This window comes from Carcharodon carcharias, chromosome 1 (assembly GCF_017639515.1).
Source record: "Carcharodon carcharias isolate sCarCar2 chromosome 1, sCarCar2.pri, whole genome shotgun sequence".
NCBI lineage: Eukaryota > Metazoa > Chordata > Chondrichthyes > Lamniformes > Lamnidae > Carcharodon > Carcharodon carcharias.
The window spans coordinates 746,669-772,473 of NC_054467.1; the positions used below are offsets into that span (position 1 = coordinate 746,669).

At 44.7% G+C, this 25,805-nt stretch overlaps 1 protein-coding gene across 2 annotated transcripts in view; it reads left to right on the top strand.

Annotated features, from left to right (window-relative positions):
• The first annotated feature begins 1,911 nt into the window (after positions 1-1,911).
• srp72 (signal recognition particle 72) overlaps positions 1,912-25,805 on the top strand; it is a 76,006-nt gene continuing 52,112 nt past the window's right edge. For both annotated transcript variants that reach the window (XM_041193020.1, XM_041193029.1), the window contains exons 1-9: positions 1,912-2,084; positions 5,419-5,539; positions 6,010-6,133; positions 19,333-19,476; positions 22,009-22,120; positions 22,277-22,308; positions 23,910-24,034; positions 24,131-24,188; positions 25,356-25,487. In XM_041193020.1, the coding sequence (XP_041048954.1) occupies positions 1,988-2,084; positions 5,419-5,539; positions 6,010-6,133; positions 19,333-19,476; positions 22,009-22,120; positions 22,277-22,308; positions 23,910-24,034; positions 24,131-24,188; positions 25,356-25,487 (945 nt within the window). In that variant the 5' untranslated portion in view covers positions 1,912-1,987. The remainder of the gene's footprint in view (positions 2,085-5,418; positions 5,540-6,009; positions 6,134-19,332; positions 19,477-22,008; positions 22,121-22,276; positions 22,309-23,909; positions 24,035-24,130; positions 24,189-25,355; positions 25,488-25,805) is intronic.

The following is a 25,805-nucleotide window of genomic DNA, read 5'->3' on the forward strand; positions in this document are numbered from 1 at the left end:
AAATTTGGGCCCAATAAATTGGAGTCAAACATTGTAGGAAAAATGGTAGCTGAACAATGAGCTCCTTCAAAGAAGAGATGATTCATGCACAGTCAATGTACATTCCCTCGAAAGGGAAAGATAGGTTAAACAAATCCAGACCTCCCTGGATGACAATGGAGATAGAAATTAAGATGAAGAAGAAATAGTGTGCTTATGACAGGTTTCAGGTAGAAAATGCAATTGAAAACCAAGCTGAATATAGAAGATTCAGAGGAAAGGTGAAGGAGCAATTATGAGAAGCAAAGAAGGAGTATGAAAAAAGACTGGCAGCTAGCACAAAAGGGAACCCCAAAGTCTTCTATAGGTGTATAAATTGTATAAGGGTGATAAAAGGAGTAGGGCCTAATAGGGACCAGAAAGGGGATTTACACATGAAGGCAGAGGGCTTAGCTGAGGTACTAAATAAATATTTCACATCTGTCTTCACCAAGAAGATGATGTTACCCAGGCCATGGTAAAAGATGTAATCTCAACAGTGGGGGGGGGGGGGTTTCAAATTGAAAAGGATGTAGTAGATAGGCTGTCTGTAATTAAAGTTGATAAGGCACTAGGACCAGATGAGATGCATCCAAGGATACTGAAGGATGTGAGAGTAGAAATTGCAGAGTTACTGGTCATAATTTTTCAGTCTTCCTTAGACTCGGGGTGGTCCCAGAAGACTGGAAAATTGCAAACATTACACCCTTGTTCTATAAAGGGTGTAAAGATAAGCCCAGAAACCAGAGGAGAGTCAGTTTAACTTTGGTGGTGGGGAAACTTCTAGAAACAATGGTCGGAAATTTCCACACCAGCGACTAAGTGCGATGGCGGGTGGGACCCGTTGGTGTAGTTCCTGCCGGCCGGTGTGGTCAGTTACCGTGCTGGATTTACATTCTTCATCTCATTATGTATGTAAGAACAAGCAGCATGTTGTATCTCATGGCAGGGTGGGCTGGTATTCATCTGCCCCAACACCCCAACCCACCCCTGTTAACTCATGGAGTTGTATTTCTGGGTACCATATTTAAACAGCACCTGTGCACACATTCACCCTCCGCAGCCCAGGACTTGTCCTGGCAAACACAGAATGGTCCTCTGAAGAGACAAGCGCTGTGCATCCAACTTCAGCAACAACGCACAGGCAGCACTCCTCCAAGCAGTCGAGAACCGGCAGGAGATCCTTTACCCCTGTGATGGGAGCCGGGGGTCCACTAACCCCATCACCAAGACTTGGGAGGAGGGCGGTCAGTGCTTACGATCTTCAGGAGAGGAGCGCTTTCCAATGCTGCAAAAGGATGAATGACCTCATCTGCTCTGTCATCCTCTGTCTCAACTCTCACTCTCACAAGGCCGTCAGGTATTCACAGGGTTACAGTCTACAGGAATGTCACACACTTACTAGCATAAGGGAAATCATCACTGATTCTCTCTCACACACTTTTACATCTTCATCTTTTGTTACATCCTGCACAGGTCCTGTCTTCAGCCTTTATATTGGACCACTCAGCACACAGAGCAGGCAGGCATGCTTATCATCTGCTTTGGCATCTGTCCTGGTCACAGGCTGTCCATCTGTCTTTACACAGGATATCATCACCCACAACAGGCAGAGATCCCAGGCAGGAGGGGGTTGCCGGAGCTCAGGCCACTCAGCACTTTTGAGGAGTGGGCGGCAAAGCCGGTTAGTGAGTATAGGGTCTGTTCCTGCGCTGAAGGCGTGATTGGCATCTCTCAACAAGTCAACGAGGCTTCAGCGGGCCCGGCCAGTAGGTGGCGGTGGCGGTCCCGGCCGGTAGGTGGCGGTGGCGGTGGCGGTCCCGGCCGGTAGGTGGCGGTGGCGGTCCCGGCCGGTAGGTGGCGGTGGCGGTGGCGGTCCCGGCCGGTAGGTGGCGGTGGCGGCGGCGGGCCCAGTTGTTTGAGCTGCGATCGGTGAGGCTGCGGCCCGGGTGGAACGGGCTGGTCGGGGATGGCGAGCGGCGGGTCGGTGACTGCGCTGTGGACGGAGGTGAATCGTTGCGGCCAAACCGCCGATTACAGTCGGGCCCTGAAATCACTGAATAAAAGTAAGAGGAGCGGCGGCTCCGGGGCCGGGCCTGGGCCTCAGGGTGACGTGTCCCAGTGAAGCCCAAACACCGGCTCTGCGCGGGCATTGCCCACAGGGAAACCGCGGGGGGCGGCGGGGGAGAGGAGGGTGTCCGGCCTGGGGGGTGGGGAGGAGGGTGTCCGGCCTGGGGGGGGGTGGGGGAGAGGGTGTCCGGCCTGGGGGGTGGGGGGGGGGGGGGGTGGGGGAGAGGGTGTCCGGCCTGGGGGGGGTGGGGAGGAGGGTGTCCGGCCTGGGGGGTGGGGAGGAGGGTGTCCGGCCTGGGGGGTGGGGGAGAGGGTGTCCGGCCTGGGGGGGGGGGGGGGGGGGGAGGAGGGTGTCCGGCCTGGGGGGGGTGGGGAGGAGGGTGTCCGGCCTGGGGGGTGGGGAGGAGGGTGTCCGGCCTGGGGGGTGGGGGGGGGGAGAGAGGGTGTCCGGCCTGGGGGGTGGGGGGGGGGGGAAGAGGGTGTCCGGCCTGGGGGGTGGGGGGGGGGGGGGGGAAGAGGGTGTCCGGCCTGGGGGGTGGGGGAGAGGGTGTCCGGCCTGGGGGGTGGGGGGGGGGGGGTGGGGGAGAGGGTGTCCGGCCTGGGGGGTGGGGGAGAGGGTGTCCGGCCTGGGGGGTTGGGAGGAGGGTGTCCGGCCTGGGGGGTGGGGGGGGGGGGTGGGGGAGAGGGTGTCCGGCCTGGGGGGTGGGGGAGAGGGTGTCCGGCCTGGGGGGTGGGGAGGAGGGTGTCCGGCCTGGGGGGTGGGGGGGGGGGGGGTGGGGGAGAGGGTGTCCGGCCTGGGGGGTGGGGGGAGAAGAGGGTGGGTGGCCCGGGGTGGGGGGGAGACACATGAAGAGGTGGGAGGAGGGTGGGGAAGAGGGTGTGTGGCCCGGGAGAGGGGAGAAGAGGGTGGGTGGCCCGGGGTGGGGGGGACACATGAAGGGGGGGGGTGGCCCAAGGGAGGGGGGTGGGGAAGAAGAGGGTGTGTGGCCCAGGATGTGGGTGTGAGAGTGGAGGATGAGGAGGGCATGAGGAGAGTAGGTGGAGAAGGGAAGGGGGCTGATCTGGGGCTGTGGGTAAGCAGGAAGGGGTGACCACTGGCGGGTGGGGAGAAGAGTTGGAGAAGCGGTGACCTGGGAGGCTGTGGTTAGGTGTGACCCGGGGGTAGTGGGGGAGGGGGGAAACCCAAGAGGAGGGTGAAGGAGAGATCCAACCTGGGGCCTGCGGGGGGAGAGACCTGACCCGGGGTTGGGGGTGGGTGTAAAGAGGGGACTGAGGCCTGTAGTGGCAACTGGGGGTGGAGAAAGAACAGGCTGGGGAACACCAGGAGGCCAAGGGAAGAGGGGAGACTGGGATGGTGGGGTCAGTTGCCCTATCAAGGGGGTTGGAGAAGAAGCCGATGGATTGTGTTGTTAAGAGAGGAAAATGAAACAGGAACAGCCCCTTGGTGCCCCTGAATTTCTGAAAATTCATCGGTTGCTTGGAGGGTCTAATCCTGGAAATAGCTAAGGGAGGGACCTGTGCCAAATACGGCAAAATATTCCTGTGGAATCACCTTGAGCCTATACTAATCACGGATTATTCCAGAATGTCCAAAGTGTTTGGGAGTTGATAATTTAAGAATTTGTGGCAGCTTCCTTATTGAGCAAGGTGGTGGCATAATGGTTTTGTCACTGAACTGGTAACCCAGAGACCCAGGGTACTGGGGACCTGGGTTCAAATCCCACCATGGCAGATGTGGTGGGCCTGGCAATTAGGTGGCGCTGGCGGGCCTGGCCAGTCGGTGGAGGTGGCACTGGTGGGCCCAGCAGCTAGGTGGCAGTGGCACTGGCAGGCCTGGCCGGTAGGTAGTGGTGTGATGAGTTTTCAGTGTCAGAACAGAAAGCAACAATAGATTTGAAGAAAAGATCAACAAATCATTAAGAGACTTCATTCCATCAAGATGGATAAAGATTCGTAGAAGCTCGGATTGTTTAGGGACGAGGCAGTGGTTTTCAATATTTGAATTTAGTGAGTTTGAAGTTTTGAGCAGTGGGCATAATGTTAATGTAACTAGAGTCTCTAAATCATACCTCGTATGATAAGTATGGTCTGAAACTTTCCCAGGTGGCTAGTATGAAATTACTGACACAGATAGAAGTATCAGAAGAAGGATAAAATCACAAATTAAGGTTGGGAAAAAGAGCAAATAATTGGCTCATACAGTACGATCAGGCTGGCCTTCTGCCTCAACTTTGCTTTCCTGCCTTACCACTAATCCATACCCCTTGATTCCAAGAGAGACTAAAAATCTCTTGAGCTCAGCTGTACATGTACTCAACAATGGAGCACTCGTGACTCTCTGGGTTAAAGAATTCCTAAAATTCACAATCCCTGAGTGAAGAAATTTTTCCTGTTCTCCATCCTAAATGATCGACTTCCTGACCAGAGGAAACAACCTCTGTAATAAAAACAGAAAATGTTGGAAAAACTCAGCAGGTCTGGCAGCATCTGTGGAGAGAGAAACAGAGTTAATGTTTTGAGTCTGTATGACTTCTTTAGAGCAGAGAAACAACCTCAGTGTCTACCCTGTCAAGCCCCTTCAAAATTTTGCAAATTGTAATGAGATCACCTCACAATTTTCTACGTTCCAATGATTATAGACCCAATTTACTCAGCCCCTCATCCCAGGACAGCTCTCTCCTCTTAGGAACCAATCTAGTGAATCTTCACTTACTGTCTCCCAATGCATGTATACCTTCCCTTAAATATGGAGAACAAAACTGCATGTAGTATTCCAGGTGTAGTCTCACCAAAGCTCTATACAACTGTAGCAAGACTTCCTACTACTTATACTCCACTCCCCTTGCAATAAAGGCCAACATTTACTGTCTTGAAATTGCATGGAGCACCTGCATTGTGTTCTGTAAACCACGCTTAAGTCCCTCTTGAACATCAATGATTAGAAATTTCACACTTTTTAAAAATATTGTTTTGTAAAGTCAAACTGTTAAGGGCCATTCAGGATAGCAAAGGAATTGGCATTTGGAGAAGCAGAGCATTGCTTGATCGATGACAAAAATGGTGCTTTCCACCAAGGGAAATAAGTGTTGCTGGATTCATTGCAACTTTCAACTATTTGTCAAGGAATAGAGAGGCCTGTGTTTACTGAAATTGTGAAGACAGTAATAAATTTGATGGTATGTGGGAAATATCTTTTTTAGCCACAGGAGCATTTTAGAACAGCTGTTTGTAAATTTGGTTTACTTTTCCTTGAAATCATGTACGTGTGATGCTAAACTTGAATAAAACTAATCTGTGTAAAACTTCAGCAAATGTTAATTCTTTCTGTAGTACTGCAAGATGACAAGGATGATGTCACTGCTCTGCATTGTAAAGTGGTCTGTCTCGTCCATAATGGAAATTTTAAAGAAGCTCTAAATATAATCCACACTCATACTAAGGTGCTCACCAGGTAAGGTACAAATGCCTAAACATGAAACACATGGGCTGAAAATCTCATATCTAGATTTCATTATTACATATGTAAAATTTATCCAAATAACCAGTTCAATGTTTTCAGTTGAAGTTTACCAAGCACTATTAGAGGAATTTTAAAAAACTTGCATTTCTGTAGCAGATGTGATGATGTCAGGGCATTCTAAAACTTTACAGCCGATGAGGCACTTTAAAAGTGTAGTTACTGTTATAATGTAATACACTGCGTTTTTGGACTGGCAACTTGTTCGGAAAACCTTGGAATGCATGGATAGTTTAAGCTACATTTTGTTGTTATGCAGCGTAGCATTGTTGATATCGAGATTTAAGTGAAAAATATATGTCATTGTTGGTTTACAGCAGAGGAATCGTGTATTTTTAGTTTAGTATATATATAGGAACCATGGTTTGAAAAGGGTGCTAACTTTGTTTTGCTTATTTTCTCAGTGAAGCAATTGCCTTTGAGAAGGCTTACTGTGAATATCGACTGAACCGAATAGAAACTGCATTGAAGACTATTGAAAATGTAGGGCAACGAACCAACAAATTAAAGGAACTTTATGGACAAGTGGTATGCACATTTTTTCTTGTATGTTTGCTGTTGACAGCTAAGGTAAATGAGTTATCTCACCAATAGCAAGTGTAGTTAGCAGTGCTGCTAAAAGTACCTAACTTTTAGATCAAAGATCTAAATAAGGTAAATTGCATCCACTGAGGTTATAGTATAAATCTAAAATGCTGGTCAGGTCCTTAAGGCATACTGTGGTTCTGGTTGGCTTGTAATATATGTATTCAGATAGCCGTTTGGTAGTACAGAACTTGAGTATTGCTGAAAAAAGAGATGTTGAAGCTTTTCATCTTTCACTCATTAGGACACTTTGCAAGAATACCAATAGTATGGGAAAACGACAGTTTATGCTGCATGTGAAGAGAGTGCTGATTGGTTGGCAAGTGGACTCTGATTTGTCAAGGCGTTGCCATGGAGAATGCACCACTAATGGTGACTGGCAGTTAACTGCCAAACATTGTTTGAAATTTAAACCAGACAGCTAGACACTGATTGGTCAGGGCATTGCCCGGAGGAATGAGTTGGTGAATGCCTGTCGCTTATTTTGTTTAGCTGCAATGTGTGTACGTGTTCTTTCTGTCTGCAAAGAACAAGGCCCTGTGTATTAATATATGTAGCTTCCAGTACACGTGAATGTGACACACTGCGAGCCCTACTGACAATCTTAAACTGGTTGCCAGCGTAATTCTTAGCACACTGAGGATTATCAGCAAAAGTTGTCCAATCCAAAGACAGGTGGCAAGTCAGAAGATTGTAAAGAATATAAAGAACAGCAAAGAATGACAAAAAGATTAATAAGGAGGAAAAAGTTAGAGTATAAGAGAAAGCTAGCTAGTAATATATAGACAGGTAAGAGTTTATATAGGTATTTAAATAAGAAAAGAGTTAACAAAGTGAGCGTTGTTCCTATAGAAAGTGTGTCTGAGGAATTGAAAGTGGGGAGATGGATGAATTTTGCTATTGAGGACACAAATAACATCCTGGAACTCGCTGTAAATTAGGAAACAGAAGGGAGTGAGGAACTTGGGAGAATTACAATCACCAGGGAAGTGGCATTGAGCAAATTGTTGGGGCTGTGGGCTGACAAATCCCCAGGCCCAGATGGGCTTCACCCCGAGGTCTTGAAAGAAGTGGCTAGTGAGATAGTTGATGCACTGGTTTAATTTTCCAAAATTCTGTAGATTCAGGGAAGGTTCCATTAGATTGGAAAATAGCAAATGTAACTCCTTTATTCAAAAAGGGAGGGAGACAGAAAGCAGGAAACTATAGGCCAGTTACCCCAACATCTGTCACAGGATGTTAGTTATTATTAAAGATGTTATAGCAGGGTACTTAGAAAAATTCAAGGCAATCAGGCAGAGTCAATATGGTTTTGTAAAAGGGAAAACATGTTTAATCAATTTATTGGAGTTCTTTGAAGGAGTTGCATGTGCTGTCCATAAAGGGGGAACTGGTGGATGTACTGTACTTAGATTTCCAGAAGGCATTTGATAAAAGTGCCACATCAAAGGTTATTGCGAAAGATAAAAGCCTGCCTTCCCTGGTCAATATACGCGTTGGGATTCCTACAACTCCACGCACTGTAAGATTGGTCTTATCGGCAACCTTGTAAATAGGGCCGAGCCATTTGCTCACCATGCAAGTTTGATGCTGAAATAGGGTGCATCAAAGGCATCCTGCAGGATGATGACTACCCTGATTAGATCATTTCGCGCTGTATCTCACCGGGTATATCTTCTGGCTTTGAATCCCACCACAGCATTTGAATTTTAATTCAATAAAAATCTGGAATTAAAAAGTCTAATGATGACCATGAAACTATTGCCGATTGTCGTAAAAACCATCTGGTTCATTAATGTCCTTTAGGGAAGGAAATCTGCTGTATTCACCTGGTCTGACCTACATGTAACTCTGGATCCGCACTAACGTGGCTAACTCTTAAATGCCCTCAGAAATGGCCTAGCAAGCCACCCAGTTGTATCAAACTGCTAAAAAGTCAATAAAAAGCAATGACACCAGACAGAGCACTCAGCATCGACCTAGGCACCAGAAATGACAACGGCAAACCCAGCCCCATGACCCTGTAAACGCGTCCTTAATAATATCTGGGGGCTTGTGCCAAAATTGAGAGAGCTGTCTCAGAACAAGCAATAGCCTGATATAGTCATCCTCACAGAATCATACCTTACAGATAATATCCATCATCACCATCCCTGGGCATGTCCTGTCCCACTAGCAGGGCAGACCCAGCAGAGGTGGTGGCGCAGTGGTATACAGTCGGGAGGGAGTTGCCCTGGGAGTCCTCAACATTGACTCTGGCACCCATGAAGTCTTGTGGTATCAGGTCAATATGGGCAAGGAGTCAGTACTCCTCCATGTTGAACACCACTTGGAGGAAACACTGAGGATGACAAAGGTGCAGAATGTAATGTGAGTGGGGGACTTCAATGACCATCACCAAGAGTGGCTTGGAAGCATTGTCACAGACCGAGGTAGCTGAGTCCTAAAGGACATAGCTGCTAGCCTGGGTCTGTGGCAGGTGATGAGGTAACCAACAAGAGGGGAAAACTTACTTGACCTTGTCCTCACCAACCTGCCTGCTGCAGATGCATTTGTCCATGACAGTATCGGTAGCACTGACCATTGAACAGTCCTTACGGAGACGAAGTCCCATCTTCACATTGAGGATACCCTCCATGATGTTGTGTGCCACCACCACTGTGCTAAATGGGATAGATTTTGAACAGATCGAGCAACTCAAGACTGAACATTTATGAGGCGCTGTGGGCCATCAGCAGCAGCAGAATTGTACTCAACCACAATCTGTAACCACATGGCCCCGATATCCTCCACTCTACCAATTTCACCAAGCCAAGGGGTCAACCCTAGTTCAAAGAAGAGTGCAGGAGGGCATGCCAGGATCAGCACCGGACATACCTAAAAATGAGGTGTCAACCTTGTGAAGCTACAAGACAGGACTACTTGCATGCCAAATAGCATAAGCAGCAAGTGATATACAGAACTAAGCTATCCCACAACCAATTGATCGGATCTAAGCTCTGCAGTCCTGTCACATCAGTCGTGAATGGTGGTGGACAATTAACTCACTGGAGAAAGAGGCTGCACAAATGTCTCCATCCTCAGTGATGGAGGAGCCCAGCATATCAGTGCAAAGGTTAAGGCTGAACCACTTGCAACAATCTTCAGCTAGAAATGGATGATCCATTTCAGCCTCCTCTGGAGGTCTCCAGCATCACAGATGCCAGTCTTCAGCCAATTCGATTCACTCCACGTGATATCAAGAGAAGGCTGAAGGCACTAGATACTGCAAAATACTGTATATATGTGTGTGTGTGTGTGTGTGTGTGTGTGTGTGTGTGTGTGTGTGTGTGTGTAGGAAATCTCCACTGGTTGTAGTCATACCTAGCACAAAGGAAGTTGGTTGTGGTTGTTGGAGGTCAATCATCTCAGTTCCAAGACATCATTGCAGGAGTTCCTCAGGGTAGTGTCCTGGGCCCAACCATCTTCAGCTGCTTCATCAATGACCTTCTTTCCGTCATAAGGTCAGAAGTGGGGCTGCTCGCTGATGATTGCACAATGTTCAGCACCATTTACGACTTCTCAGATACTGAAGTAGTTCATGTCCAAATGCAGACTTGGACAATACCCAAGCTTGGGCTGACAAGTGGCAAGCAACATTTGTGCTACACGGATGCCAGGCATCTCCAACAAAAAAGAGTCTAACCATTGCCCCATGACATTTAATAGCATTACCATCACTGAATGCCCCACTATCAAAATCCTGTGGGTTACCATTGACCAGAAACTGAACTGGATTAGCCATATAAATACTGTGGCTACAAGAGCAGGTCAGATACTAGGCATCCTATGATGAGAAGCTCACTTCCTGACTCCCCAAAGCCTGTCCACCATCTACAAGGCAGAAGTCAGGAGTGTGATGGAATATTCCCCACTTGCCTGGATGAGTGCAGCTCCCACAACACCCAAGAAGCTTGACACCATCTAGGACAAAGCAGCCCGCTGAATTGGCACCACATCCACAAACATTCACTTCCTCCACCACCAGCAAACAGTGACAGCTGTGTGCACCAAATACAAGATGCACTGCAGAAACTCACCTAGGCTCCTTAGACAGCACCTTCCAAACCCACAACCACTACCGTCTAGAAGGACAAGGGCAGCAGATAGATGGGAATATCACCACCTGAAAGTTCCCCTCCAAGCCACTCACCATCCTGACTTGGAAATATATCGCCATTCCTTCACTGTTGCTGGGTCAAAATCCTGGAATTCCGTCCATAACAGCACTGTGGGTGTATGTACAGCTCTTGGACTGCAGCTGTTCAAGAAGGCAGCTCAGCGCCGCCTTCTCAAGGGCATTAAGGATGGGCAATAACTGTTGGCCTAGCCAGCGATGCTCACATCCTGTTAATGAATAAATAAGAGGAGGTGAAAGCGTGATGACTGTTACTTGAAAAAAGGTGTGGAGACCTGCTTAAAAAGAGAGGAGAGCACATGGAAACTTCCATTTGAAAAAAAGGTGCAGGGAGTAAGGTGTACTAAGTATTGGTAGGGTTTATCAATATTGCCAAGGTTTATTGATAAGTAAGTTTTAATGGCATTGGTAAACTTTATTAACATTGATAAGGTTTATTACCAGCAATAAGGTTTAATCGCAGTCACAAGGTTATCAGTTTTTCGAGAAATGGCAGGGCTGCTGTAACCTTGAGGGTGCTCATTCTGTGGTATTTGGTGACTTCACATATCTTGGATAACCATTTGTACAAGAAATGTCATCAGTTGTAGCAGCTTGAGCTCTGGATTGTGGAACTTGAGCAGCAGCTGGTGTCATTGTGAAGCATCTGTGAAGTTGAGAGTTATGTGGATAACACGTTTATAGATGTGGTCACCCCACAACTTAAGAATATGCAAGGAGATGACCAAACAGTGAAAAAGAAACAGGCCGGTAGAACAGTAGTCCCCTGAGTACATCCCACTTTCTAGTATTCAGTTCAGAATACTGATGAGTGTGATGATTCACCTGGGGAGTGCAGCCAGAGCCAAGTCCAATGCACCATGGGTGGCTCAGCTGTACAGGGGAGCACAAGGAAGACTGGAAGAGTCTTAGTGATAGGTGATTTGATAGGGGAATTGATAGGCGTTTCTGTGGCCGCAGATGTGAATCCAGGATGGTGTGTTGCTTCCCTGGTGCCATGGTCAGGGATGTCATTGAGAGGTTGCAGAGCACCCTGAGGTGGAATAGGATGAACAGCCAGCAGTCATGGTCCACATCCAATGACGTAGATAGAAAGAGGGATATGGTCCTGTAGTCTGAATTTAGGAAGCGAAGTAGAAAATTAGCAAGCAGGACCTCAAAAGTAGTAATCACATGCAAGTGACTACAGAAATTGAGGGTAAGACAGATGACCATGTGGCTGGAAACATGTTGCAGGAGGGAGGGCTTCAGATTCTTGGGAAATTGGGACTGGGTCTTGTGGGGAGTTGGGACCTGTACAGGCCTGATGGGTTGCACCTGGACAGAGCCAGGACTGAGGTCTTTGCGGCAGTTTTGCTTGTGCTGTTGGGGAGGGTTTAAACTAACTTGGCAGGGGTGTGGGAACCAGGAGATACTATTAGACAGAATTAACAAAGGGCACAGAATACTTGGAGAGATAGGTAGCACTCGAGTCAGAAATAATAAATTAATGGATGGGGTCAGAGTAAAGGAGAACGTAAGAGTCTAATTCACAGTTACTGTGTATATATGTGAATGCACGGAGTGTGGTAAATAAGACTGTTGAGTTACAAGCGCAGATTGTTATGTGAAAATATGATGTGGCTACAAAGACAGGCAGGACTGGATATTAAATATTCCTGGATGCAAGGTGTTCAAGTAAGATAGCAAAGGAAGAAAAGGGGGAGGAGTGGCGGTATTGATGGAGAATATTGCACTGCTGGAGAAAAAGGATGTCCCAGAGGGATCAAGGACAGAATCTATTTGGCTAGAACTCAGGAGCAAAAAAGGTGCAGTTACATTGCTTGGTGTAGTCTATAGGTCACCAACTAGTGGGAAGGATGTAGAGAATCAAATTTGCAAAGAGATTACAGAAATGTGCAAAAGTTATAGAGCACTTATAATGGGAGAATTTAATTATCCAAATATAGACTGGGATAGTAATTGTGTAAAGGGCAAAAGTTCCTAGAGTGTGTTGAGGAAAATCTTCAAGTCTCCAGTCCAACAAGGATGGAGGCACTGCCAGAGCTGGTTCTTGGACCAAGTTAATCAAGTGTCAGTTGGCGAAAATTTAGGGGACAGTGATCATCATATTTTATGTTTTAGGCTGACTATGGAAAAAGACAAAGAACAGTCCAGAGTAAGAAAAATTAACTGGAGGAAAACCGACTTTAGTGGGGTAAGGTCAGATCTGGGCTGAATAAATTGGAGTCAGATGTTGGCAGGAAAAACGGTAGCTGATCAATGAGCTACTTTCAAAGAAAAGATGATTCGGGTACAGTCAAAGTATATTCCCATGAAAGGGAAAGGTAGGGCAAACAAATCCAGAGCGCTCTGGATGACAAAAGAGATAGATATTAAGATAAAGAATAAAAACTGTGCTTATGATAGGTGTTAGGTAGAAAATATTAGTTGAAAACCAAGCTGAATTGAGAAGGCTCAGAGAGATGAAGCAAATAAGAGAAGCAAAGAGGGAGTATGAAAGGAGACTGGCAGCTAGCATAAAAAAGAACCCCAGAGTCTATAGGCATATAAATAATAAAAGGAGGAGTAGGGGCCTATTAGGGACCAAAAAGGGGATTTACACATGGAGGCGGAGGGCATAGCTGAGGTACTAAGTAAATACTTTGAAACTTTAGAAAAGGAAGATGCTGCTGCCCAGGCCATGGTAAAAGAAGAAGTAATTCAGACAGGTGGGTTTAAAATTGAAAAGGAGGTGATGTTGTCTTTAAAGTTGATAAGGCACCAGGACTGGATGAGATGAAGCCAAGGATACTGAGGGAAGTGAGAGTGGAAATTGCTGAGGCATTGGCCATAATTTTTCAGTCTTAGATTCAGGGGTGGTCCAGAGTACTGGTGAATTGCAAATGTTACACCCTTGTTCAAAAAAGGGTGATAAAATTAACCTAGCAACTACAGGCCAGTCAGTTTAACTTTGGTGGTGGGGAAACTTCTAGAAACAATAATTCGAGATAAAATTAAGAGTCACATGGACAAATTTGGGTTAATTAAGGAAAGCCAGCATTGATTTCTTAAGAGTAAATCATTTTTGACTAGCTTGGAGTTTTTTGAGAAGGTAACAGAGCGGGTTGATGATGTAATACTGTTGATGTGGTATACAAGGACTTTCAAGAGGCATTTGATACAGTGCTGCACAACAGACTTGTGAACAAAATAATAGGTCATGGAATAAAAGAGACAGTAGCAGCAAGGATACAGAATTGGCTGAACCACAGAAAACAAGGTTTTCCTGATGGAGGAAGGTTTGTAGTGGAGTTCGCCAGGGGTCAGTGTCGGGATAGTGTACAGGGAACAATTTCAAAGCTTGCAGATGATACAAAACTCGGAAACATTGTGAACTGTGGGGAAGGTTGTTTATAACTTCAAAAGGGCATAGACAAGTTGGTGGAATATGCAGATGAAGTTCAGCACAGAGAAATGTGAGGTTATTCATTTTGATAGGAAAAACAAGGAGAAACAATATGAAGTAAGGGGTGCAGCTCTAAAGGATATGGAGGAGCAGAGGGAACTGGATGTATATGTACATAAAGCATTGAAGGGGATAGGACAGGTTGAGAGAGCAGTTAATAAAGCTTACAGTATCTTGGGCTATATTAAAAAAGCGTAGAGTACAAGAACAATGAGTTATGTGGAATTTGTATAAGCCACTAGTTCAGCTTCAGCAGGTGCATGTGTCTAGTTCTGGGCGCCACACTTGAATGTGAAGGCATAAGAGAGGTTGCAGAAAAGATTCACGAGAATGGTTCAGGGATGGGGAACTTCAGTTATGAAGATAGATTGGAGAAGCTAGGATTGTTTTGCTTGGAGAAAAGAAAGCTGAGAGGAGATTTGATAGAGGTATTTAAAATCAAGAGGGGTCTGGACAGTGTAGATAGGAAGAAACTGTTCCCACTCATGAAAAGAACGAGAAGGCACAAATTTAAAGCAATTAGTAAAAGAAGCTAAAGTGACATGAGAAACTTTTTTAATCAGTGGGTGGTTCGGGTTTGGAATGCACTCCAAGTGTGTGGTGGAGGCAAGTTCAGTTGAAGCATTTAAAAGGAAATTAGTCTGTTATCTTAAAATGAAGAATGCAGGGTTATGGGAAGAAGACAGGGGGAATGGTACTAGGTGACTTGCTCCTTCAGAGAGCTGGTGCAGACACGATGGGCCAAATGGCCGTCATCTGCGCCATAACAATTCTGTGATTTTTGTGAAGTGTAGACCTTCTGGCTCTGTCAGTCATTGTTTCAATTTTCTCCCTTCTAATCCTGAAATCATTGACCAGAGATCACACTTTGAACTGCCGCTGCTTGAGGTGTTCCGGCAACTTCCAAAATCCAGAATTTTAATTACCTTGCCTGTACGAATTTAATCTTCCCAAAATTAAAACTTGCATATAAACCATGAAACTAGATTATTTTGATAGTGTTCACATCCCTTCGTGTCCTCTCCCTACCAATGTTTGTGGCCTCAAGCAACATCAGGATCTATATATGCTGATCAAAGACCCGACTAAGCTTTTGACAGCGAGTGTCAACCTGGCCTATGACATTGCCCTCCAAGCTCATGTCAAAATCCTGTGCCTATTGCATGATGGCGTGGTTGGATTTTCCTGTGCTGTGGTGAGATGCCTTTGAAGTAATCTGAGCCGCAAAGCAAGGATGCATCGTGGCTCCCCAACTTCTGAAAATCTATTACAATACTTAAGGAAGCCACCAGAGACACGCCAGCAGGCATCAACATTAGGTTCTGTTCAGGAAAGCTCTGCAGCCTTTCCAGACAGTGTGCCTTCACCAAAGTCATAGAGGCAGAGATTCAGTATGTAGATGATTTAACCTGGTTGAGTCATCCACCACCGTCTTTCTTGATCACTTAAAATAATACCAGTCCTGCTCTCATCAGCTAAAACTGCTCACTATTCCAGGATAATCCTGGAATGTAAGGATAATACATGGCTTGTCTTCTCTACTGCAGAACATCTTCTTAAACCCCTGTCCCCTCTACTCTCTCCTCCAGCAACGGGGTGTGAGGAGCTCATGGACTTTTCTGTCTCTAAGGTCAAGACCGTCTGATCAACTTTTTATTTATTCATGGGATGTGGACGTCGCTGGCTTGGCCAGCATTTATTGCCCATCCCTAATTGCCCCTGAGAAGGTAGCGGGGAAATGCCTTCTTGAACCAGCGCTGCCCACGTGGTGTAGGTACACCCACAGTGCAGTTAAGAAGGGGAGTGCCAGGATTTCGACCCAGCTACTGTGAAGGAACGGCGGAATAGTTCCAAGCCATGATGGGGGAACTTGTAGATGATGGTGTTCCCATGCATCTGCTGTCCTTGCCCTTCTAAGTGATAGAGGTCGTGGGTTTGGAAGGTGCTGTCGAAGGAGCCTTGGTGAGTTGTTACAGTGAATCTTGTAGATGGTACACCCTACTGCCAGTGTGCATTGGTGGTAGATGGAGTGCCAATCAAGCGGTTGCTTTGTCCTGGATAGTGTCAAGCTTCTTGAGTGTTTTGGAGCTGCATTCATCGAGGCTAGTGCAGAGTATTCCATAACATTCCTGATTTGTATCTTGTAGATGATGGACAGGCTTTGGGAAGCTGGGAGGTGAGCTATTCTTCGGAGATTTCCTAGCCTCTGATCTGCTCTTGTATGGCTTTATATGGCTGGTCGAGTTCTGTTTCTGGCCAATGGTAACCCCCAGGTGGTTGATAGTAGGGGATTCAGCGATGGTAATGCCATTGAATGTCAAATGGAGATGGTTAGATTCTTTCTTGTTTGAGATGGTCATTGCATGGCACTTGTATGGTGCAAATGTTTCTTACCACTTATCAGCCTAATGCTGAATGTTATCCAGGTGTTGCTGCATATGGAGACAGAGTGCTTCAGTACGTGAGGAGTCGTGAATCATGCTGAACATTGTACAACCATAAGTAAACCTCCCCACATCTCGCCTTATGGTGGAGGGAAGGTAATTGATAAAGCAGCTGAAGATGGTTAGGCCTAGGAAACTACCCTGCGGAACCCCTGCAGCAATGTCCCAGGACTGAGATAATTAACCTCCAACCATCACAACCATCTTCCTTTCTGCAAGGTATGACTCCAACCAGTGAAGTATTTTCCCCCCCGGTACCCATTGACTCCAGCTTTGCTAGAGCTCCTTGATACCACACTCGGTCAAATGCTGCCTTCATGTCAAGGGCAGTCATTCATACCCTTGCTCTTGAGTTCAGCTCTTTTGTCCATGTTTGGACCGAGGCTGTAATGTGGTCAGGTGCTGAATGGCTCTGGCAGAACCCAAACTGAGCATCAGTGAGCATGATATTGCTGTGTAAGTGCAGCTTGATAGAACTGTCGATGACACCTTCCATCACTTTGCTAATGAACGAGAGTAGACTTGATCGGATGGTAATTGGCCAGATTGGATTTGCCCTGCTTTTTGTGGACACAACCTACCTTGGCAGTTTTCCATATTGCTGAATAGATGCCAATGTTGTAGCTGTATTGGAACAGCTTGGCTAGGGACGTGGCTACTTCTGGAGCACAAGTCTTCAGCACTGTTGCTGGAATGTTGTTAGGGCCCAAAATCTTTGCAGTGTCTAGTGCTTTCAGTCTTTTCTTGATATCATGTGGAGTGAATTGAATTGGCTGAAGACTGGCATCTGTGATGTTGGGAACCTCTGGAGGAGGCTGAGATGGACTATCCACCTGGCACTTGTGGCTGAAGGTGGTTGCAAATTTTTCAGCCTTGTCTTTTGTACTGAAATGCTGGGCTTCCCTATCATTGAGGATGGAGATATTTGTGGAGCTGCCTCCTCCTGTACTTTAATTGTCCATCACTATTTTCAACTGGATGTGGCAGTACTGCAGAGCTTAGATCTGATCCATTGATTGTGGGATTGCTTGGCTCTATCACATGCTGCTTCCACTGCTTGGCATGCAAGTAGTCTTGTGATGTAACTTCACCAGGTTGACATTTCACTTTTAGATATGCCTGGTGTTGCTTCTGGCATGCCCCCCTGCTTAATGGTGAAGGTAGAGTGGAGGATATCCTGGGCCATGAGGTTACAGATTGTGGTTGAATAGAATTCTGCTGCCGCTGATGGCCCATAGCCCCTCGTAGAGCCCAGTTTTGAGTTGCTAGATCTGTTCAAAAACACGATGGAGGGGATCCTCAGTGTGAAGGCGAGACTACCCAGGGTACATTCTGTGCCCTTGCCACTCTCGGTGCTTCCAATTCCTCAGTGTGGAGGAGTGCTGATTCATCAGTTGAGGGGATGCATCTGCCTCTGCCACATTTCTCCCTTCATTCACCCACCTGGCCAAACCTTTGATGTTTTCCCCCTCTTCTGAACTCATCTTTCTCTTTCTCTCCTACCATTTCTCCTCTGAGCTCATCTTGTCCATGAGACCCAGCTCCGGTTCCCTGGATCCGATTCCCACTAAATTGCTGATCACCCAACTTCCCCTCCTGGCCCCCATGTTAGCCAAAATTGTAAAAGTTTTTCTCTCCTCAGGTGTTATCCCTCTCTTCTTTAAATCAGCTGTTCGCACCACTCTCCTCAAAAGCCAACACTTGACTCTCCGTCTTTACAACCTGCCAACCCATCTCCAACCATCCTTTCCTCTCCAAAGCCCTTGGAAGTGTTGACATCTCCAAAATCCATTCCTATTTTTCCTGGAACTCCAATCAGGTTTCTGTCCCTGCCTCAAAACCGAAACGGCTTTCATCAAAGTCATAAATGACATCCTATGTGACTGTGTCAGAGGTAAACCTTCCCTCCTTGTCTGTCTCGACCAGTCTGCAGCCTTTGACATGGTTGTCTACACTATCCTCCTCCAGTGTTTCTCCACTGTCATCTAGCTGGACAAGAGGTCTCACATGGTTCCAGTCTTATCTGTCTGATCGTAGCTAGAGAATCACTTGCAATGGTTTCTCTTCATGCTCCTGCACCGTTACCTCTGGTGTCCCTCAAGGATCATTTCTTGGTTTCCTCCTATTTTTCATACACATGCTGCTCCTTGGCAACATCATCCAAAGGCACATCATTAGTTTTTACATGTATGCTGTGCCCTTAACTCATCCACCTTGTTTGTAACACTCCTTGCTTTGAAGTATAAACAGTTTAACTCCATCAATTTCCCTTGCTGGATATTTTGTAAACTTTGCTTCCCCTGTAACTCCATGTCTATCACAACGTCCTTGGCTAATGTTTTACCTCCATTTTTCTGATCTGAATTTGACCTATCTGAACCTACTCCTGGGATCCCATCCCCCTGCCACACTAGTTTAAATACTCCCCAACAGAACTAGCAAAAGCCCCCGCAAGGACATGGTCCCAGCTCTGCCTGGGTGCAGCCCGTCTGGTTTGTACAGGTCCCACCTTCCCCAGAACCGGTCCCAGTGCCTCAAGAATCTGAATCCCTCCCGGCTACACCGTCTCTCCAGCCACATGTTCATTTGGTCTATCCTCTTATTCCTGCTCTCGCTAGCATGTGGAACTGGGAGTAATCCTGAGATTACATTTGAGGTCCTGTATTTTAATTTATCTCCTAACTCCCTGTACTGAGCTTGCAGGTCCTCATCCCTTAGTTTACCTATGTCGTTGGTACTAATATGTACAACTACTGGCTGCTTACCTTCCCTCTAGTCCTAGCCTTTTGTGCATTCCCATTCATTATTGCTCCACCATTGGTGGCCATGTCTTCAGTTTCCTAGGCCCTAAGCTGAATTGCTTTCCTACATCTCTCTGCCCCCTACCTCACTTACCTTCTTTAAGATAGTACTTAAAACCTACCTCTTTTTCATCTGACCTAACGTCTCCTTGAGTGGTTCAGTGTCATACTTTGTATTATAATGCCCCTTTGAAGCCGCCTGCGACATTTCATTTCATTAGAGCTGATATATAAATATGTTATAGCTCAATTTACCTGTTTTGTACATTCAGTTGTATAGATTGGAACGCTACGAAGACTGTTTATCAGTTTACCGTTATTTAATTCGGAACTCGCAAGATGAATACGAAGAGGAAAGGAAGACCAACCTTTCTGCTGTTGTAGCAGCTTTAAGTACCTGGGAAAATTTGTTTCCTGTAAGTGTTGATCTTTCTATTGAATGAAGTGTATAATGTTTACATTTTAAGTTGGCATGAATTTTGAGGATAATGCAGAGATTTATCGTGCAATAAATGTTCTTGCTTTAAGTTTCTACAGTAAATATTTATGAACTCTTGAATAGAAGAATGCAAATGTCTAAAATCTGAAATGAAAACACAAAATGCTAGAAATGTGCAGACAACTTGTCATTTCTATACTAGATCTTGATGTACTCTTGGATTCTCCATCCCTTTGCTCCTCCCCTTCATTGCTGTTAAGTTTGGAGAGCAGCTCTAGTTCACTGGAGATACAGAATGGCACACCAGGAGCAGCTCCAAGATGAGGTGGCAACCTATAAATCTACAATAATGGGCTATCTACATGCTATAATGTCAAAAACAGCCAGCTATATACAGAACAAAGCTTTGTAGAGTTTTCTCATCAATTGGGAATGGTGGTAGACAATGAACAAGTAATGGCAGTGGAGGGGATGGTGGGATGGGAGGAGGAAGAGAAGCCTTTATGAACCAACCATCTTGAACCATGTTGGAGCTTTGCATGTGAGTGCAAGAAACAAGACTCAATTGTTTGCAAGTGGGTGGATGACCCTATCTACCTCCTCCCACCATCAGAACAGCTGTGCTCAACTAATTTCAATCCCTGCACGTGGCATAAAGCTGTTGATTCATTGGTTACAAAGAACATGATAAGCCTTGACAACATCCTGCTTTATCGTACAATGAAAACTGTGTCGAGATACTAGCTATCCCCACTAGTGAAGCTATTCCAGTGCAATTATGATAGTTTGTATCTATCCAACAAAGTAGACAATTTCTCTGTAATGATAACAGAAAATGCTGGAAAAACTCCGCAGGTCTGGCAGCATCTGCGGAGAGAGAAACAGAGTTAATGTTTTAAGTCCATATGACTTCTTCAGAGCCATTATCACAAGAGATTTTGAGTACAGGAGTGAAGATATCTTGTTTAAATTGAATAGAAGCTTGGTTAGGCTGCACCTCGAGTATTGTGTACAGTTTTGGTCTCCTTATCTAAGGAAGGATATACTTGCCATAGAGTGCGTACGGTGGAGGTTCACCAAATTAATTCCTGGGATGGCGGGACAGTCTATGATGAAAGATTGAGGAGTCTGGGCCTGTATTCTCTAAAGTTTTGAAGAATGAGAGGTGGTTTCATTGAAACTTACAAAATTCTTAAAGGGCTAGACGGGGTAGATGCAGAAAGGATGTTTCTCCTGGTTGGGGGATCTAGAACGAGGTGTTGTAGTCTCAGCATAAGGGGCAAACCATTTTGGACTGAGATAGAATTTTTTTTTACTCAATAGGTAGTGAATCTTGGGAATTCTCTACCCAAGAATGCTGTGGAAGCTCAGTCACTGAATATGTTCGAGACAGAGATTGGTGGATTTCTAGATGCTAATGATAACAAACGAGTATGACCCGAATGTAGTACTCATCACCTGCAAAATCATAACATTTTCCTGTGTGTTCAGGTTGTCTGCTCAAATTATCAAGCTGGGCAATACTCCTACTATATATCTTTTAAAGAATGAAGGAGGCGCTATCAGTTAGCCAACTTGTTTTATTTTATGGTTGAGAAGATGATATTCCAGTACCTAGTTCCTTGATGAATGGTTCCCCAATTGATAAAAGGCAAAATAGTATAAAACTGGTCATGGTTAAGACATATGCTGTAATTGCGAAGTGGGTTATTGCTGTCATCAGGGTTGTGTGGAGGGCCGTCTTGATGAGCTACAACATTTCAAGCACGCAGTTGCTCATTTGTACTATATAGCGTATTTTTCCAAGTTTCTTTGCACATAGCAAGCATCAGAATTAAATGTGATAGGCAGCTGTCTTTTGTTGTAGCTTATTGTTCCATTTACATAAAAGAACAAAAGAGCGTTACTGAGCATCTTTGATCAGTGTCAAGTGAACTGGATGGATTTTTAATGAAAAAGCTATAGGTGTCCAAAATAGTCTGTAATACTGAGGAGTGGAGATTCCAAGCGCTTCCATTTCAGAATGCTCGAATGGATTGTCTTTTGAGTATGGGATTATGCTGCGCACAATTTCATGCATGCAGGCAGGTAGATTCCTCAATGCAAACAGCCACATAGAATGAAACAACATGGAAAACTTGACCTTTTTAGTACAATTTAAAGCATAGTCCCAAAATGGCTACCACAAGAGTGTGAAGAGGTAAATAGAAACCTAAGAAAACTGGAAGTAGAAGCACCAAATAAACCTAGAAGTTCTCAGTAGTTCACTTAGTATCAGAAATATAGGACAGGTTAACAACTGTTGTTTTGAAGGAGTGTTCCACCAAAGCCTCAACCATGGTTCCAGACACATTAAATTTCCAGCATTGTTTTGTCCTTAGCTACTGTATGAAGACTATTCATCTCTGTCAGTAATGTGTGAATTTTTTCTTTACCAAACTCAGTGCTTCTCTGTAGTAGCTTGATTTAACTATTTTCCTTGTTTGTCAAAAATTGTTTTGTTACACAGGATGATTTGGGCTTACCTGAAACCTCATATGAACTGTGTTACAATGCAGCCTGCACCTTGATTGGTGAGGGTAAGCTGCCTCAGGCCATGAATAAACTTCAGAAAGCTGAAGGTAAGTAAGTACACTTTGCATGAAGGGAATTGATGTAAGGATTCAATGTATGTGATAAAATTAGAAATAAAAATCCCAACAAAGCCCCAAACCTAAATGGCAGTCGTTAAAAGTTTGAGTTTTGTATTTATCATCATACTTTCTGTTTTGTTTTAGAACTCTGTCGGCAATCATATTCAGAGGATACTGTGAGTATTTCAAAATAATAGCCTTTCGACTGACTAAAATAAATTGTGTGAACTTTGTTGGCATTACTTGTGTGTGAACTGAGTATAAAATTGATTAGGCAGAATCACTCCATAATCATGGCATAAAAGCCAACTTGAGTCGTTTTTTCTTTCAGTTCTGCAGTAAACACTCATTACTTCATAAGAGGATTTGCTTAGCAATCCTACGCTCCCAAAAGGAATGCGGGCTGGTGAATTCACACTACGGTGTTTTAGACCTATTTCTGACCTGTGCATCTATTTAATGAGGCTTCCTTACAAATGAAATAATTTTCTATAAAAGGTATTAATAACATCATGATATCGATAAGAAGGTCCCAGGTTTAATTCCTTTTCCTGCAGAATTAGTGGATCTTGTTAAGGGCAGCAATTATGCTAAAATTGTCTTCACTTCTGGATTAGGCGGGGGAAATCAGCTAGGGGCCCCACTCCTGATTGCAATCCAGTGTATATATATATATATGTGGATGTCGAACAGGTCAAGCTGTGGTGGTCCAACAATTGATGATGTACCAGAGGGCTGTTGGTGTCAATGGGACCATGTACCAATATAATGTACCTTATAAATTATCACCTTCAAGGAAGGAGAGTTGAAAAGTTGCAAGAAGTATGTTTATTAGAAACCGTTAATACGCAGTGGGCTCCAATAAACTTTTGTGCATATTTTTCAGTTTAGATGCAAAACAAATATTTGCAAATTGGGTCTTTTACGTTGTAATCCAAGTTGTGATTACTGAAAACTCCTTGACATTTTACTGAGTACTTAATTATAAACTTTAAACGTTTTGCCTGCAGTAGTGTGAATTCCTTTCCAAATTTGTCAAAATATTTATCGAAGGGACATTAGTGAGCCAGATGGATTTTTATAACAACCGTTTCATGGTCATCATTAGACTTTTTAATTCCAGATTTATTTATCAAATTCAAATTCCACCATCTGCCATGGCAGGATTCAAACCTGGGTCCCCAGACCATTACCCTGGGTCTCTGGATTACTAGTCCAGCGGCAATACCACTACGCCATAACCTCAGGCAATCCCTCAGAATTCTTTAATTGTAGAAGGATACTTGGGTTCCATCTGGTGCCACTTGGGTGAGAATGGAAACTTACCTTCAGTGAACCACAGGGTGAGCTCGTTGCAAGTCACTTCATTACATAATGCTTTTCTCTTCTTGCCTCCTTTTCTAATTCTAAAATATAATGTTAGTATTACTTTGGAGCAAGGACAATGTTTGCTTCAAAAACCAATAATGCACCAATTGCATTGAAAATTGTTGGAATATTAGTACCAATGATAATGTGAATAATATTTGGTCGTATATATCAGGTTTTAGTAGCCATTACATACAGGAATAGCTTACTTTAAGTTGAGCTAGTTGAAACTTTAAAAGCTTTTGTCGTAACAATTCGGTACATACTACTTGATTAATTTTTGTGTGATACTTGCCTAGAATGTACTCTGTAAAATCTTTCCAAATGCTAATTTTAATTTCAAAGATTAATTTATTTTCCTTTTGAACTTTCACAATTATAACCTATTCGTACTGAATATCCTTTATAGGATATGAGTGATGAGGAAATTGATGCCGAACTGGCAATCATCCATGCTCAGATGGCTTATGTTATGCAACTCCAGGGGCGGAGTGATGATGCTTTGCAACTTTACAATCAAGTGATCAAATTGAAGTAAGCAATAAAGAAAGGTGGAGATCATACATTTAGAGCATTTCAGTGTATATTCCTGAGTTGGTGTCATGTCTACATTTTGTTCCTCTTTTGTAGGCCCTCAGATGTTGGACTGCTTGCTGTAACTGCCAATAACATCATCACCCTCAACAAGGTACTTTATTAGTCCATGTTTAGACCCAATTTAGTATGAAGGTTAATGCTTATTATCATCAGAATATAGAAACTTAATGAAGCACATAATGGAACAGAACTTCCGTGGAGTGGCAATCACAGGCAGATTACCAATCTGCCCCTATTTACTTACCTTAGTCGGGAGCTGCACATTTCTCACCTGACCTTCCAACTTGGGCCTGCAAAGAAATGTGCAGTGCACCAGCTCCTGGGACTCTTCTGTGCAGAGCAACAGCTTTGGGAGAAGTTAAGCCATGCCCCATTTTTACAACAACAGCTGCTGTAAAGCAGGTAAGTTTAAATGTCACTCTGTTTAAATGCACTTTGAGAAGCCAGGGAGAAGGTAAGTAGATAGGATTATGTGTTGGTGAGAGGGTGGGTGGGTGGGATGGGTCAGGGGGTGATGGATGTTTAGTTGGGGTGGGGAGGGTATTCAGAGCGGCTAGTTGCGGGGTGGGGGTGAGTAGTTGGGGTAGTCGTGGGGGTTGTAGTCGAGGGGTTGGGTAGTCAGGGGCAATGTGAAGTCTCTGATTTAAATCTGATTATTGGATGGTTCCAGGTTCAGGGTAATTGCTCATCGAAAGTTTGAATTTCCTGGGCAATCCTTGTGCAGTCACTGCATGGGGACCTCCAGAGAGTCCCCAGAGTTGCTTCTGGGGTAGCCCCCCGACCACACACACACACACCCCCTGCTCCCCCCCCACTCTGCTCCTGTGCATCTTCTGGGGTACTTCCCAGGTTCAACCCTACATACTGCTCTTTGTTGACATCTCATGGGGTCAAGTTCCACATGTACACTCATTATATCCAGTCCTGGATGAGCAATAACTTCCTCCAGTTATCAATAGGAAGGCCGAAGCCATTGTCTTCTCTCCCCACCACAAACTCTACACTTGTCACCAATTCCATCCTCCTCCCCAGTCACTGTCTAAGACTGAACCGTACTGATAGCAATTTCAGTATTCTATTTTACCCATTCAGTTAGCCTTAAGTTTAGACTGCCATTGTTGCTTGCATTTTGACCATGGCTCTACCCTTCAATAATGTCATACCTTTTCTATAAGTGAAATTAGCAGCACCTCCTGTTTATAGTATCATGCCTGTGAGCTAAAAGCTTCTAATCCAAATCTGAAACTGTTTCTTGTAGGACCAAAATGTATTTGATTCAAAGAAAAAGGTAAAACTGACCAATACAGAGGGGGTGGAGCATAAACTCACCCAGAAGCAGATGCAGACTGTCGAATTCAACAAGGCTTTGTTAGCTATGCATACAAATCAGGTAATGTAAGAATCTACTGCTTTATCAATCAGCCCACCGCCAACTACCTGCTATCTTAATATTTTTTTAAAATATTTTTCCACGTTGTCAACCACAGAAATTTATGCAAATTGTTTGCCAAACTGTTGACACAACTGTGATTGTTACATAAAGCAAGTAGCAAATGCTCGAAATACTCAGGTCTAGGAACATCTGAGGATGGACACAAATTTAACTTTTCAAGTCAGTGACCTTTCATGTGAACAGCAAGAAGTTAGAGGTGTAGCCGGTTTTAAGCAAGAACATGGCAGGAATGGGGGAGGGTTCTTTTTCCACTCT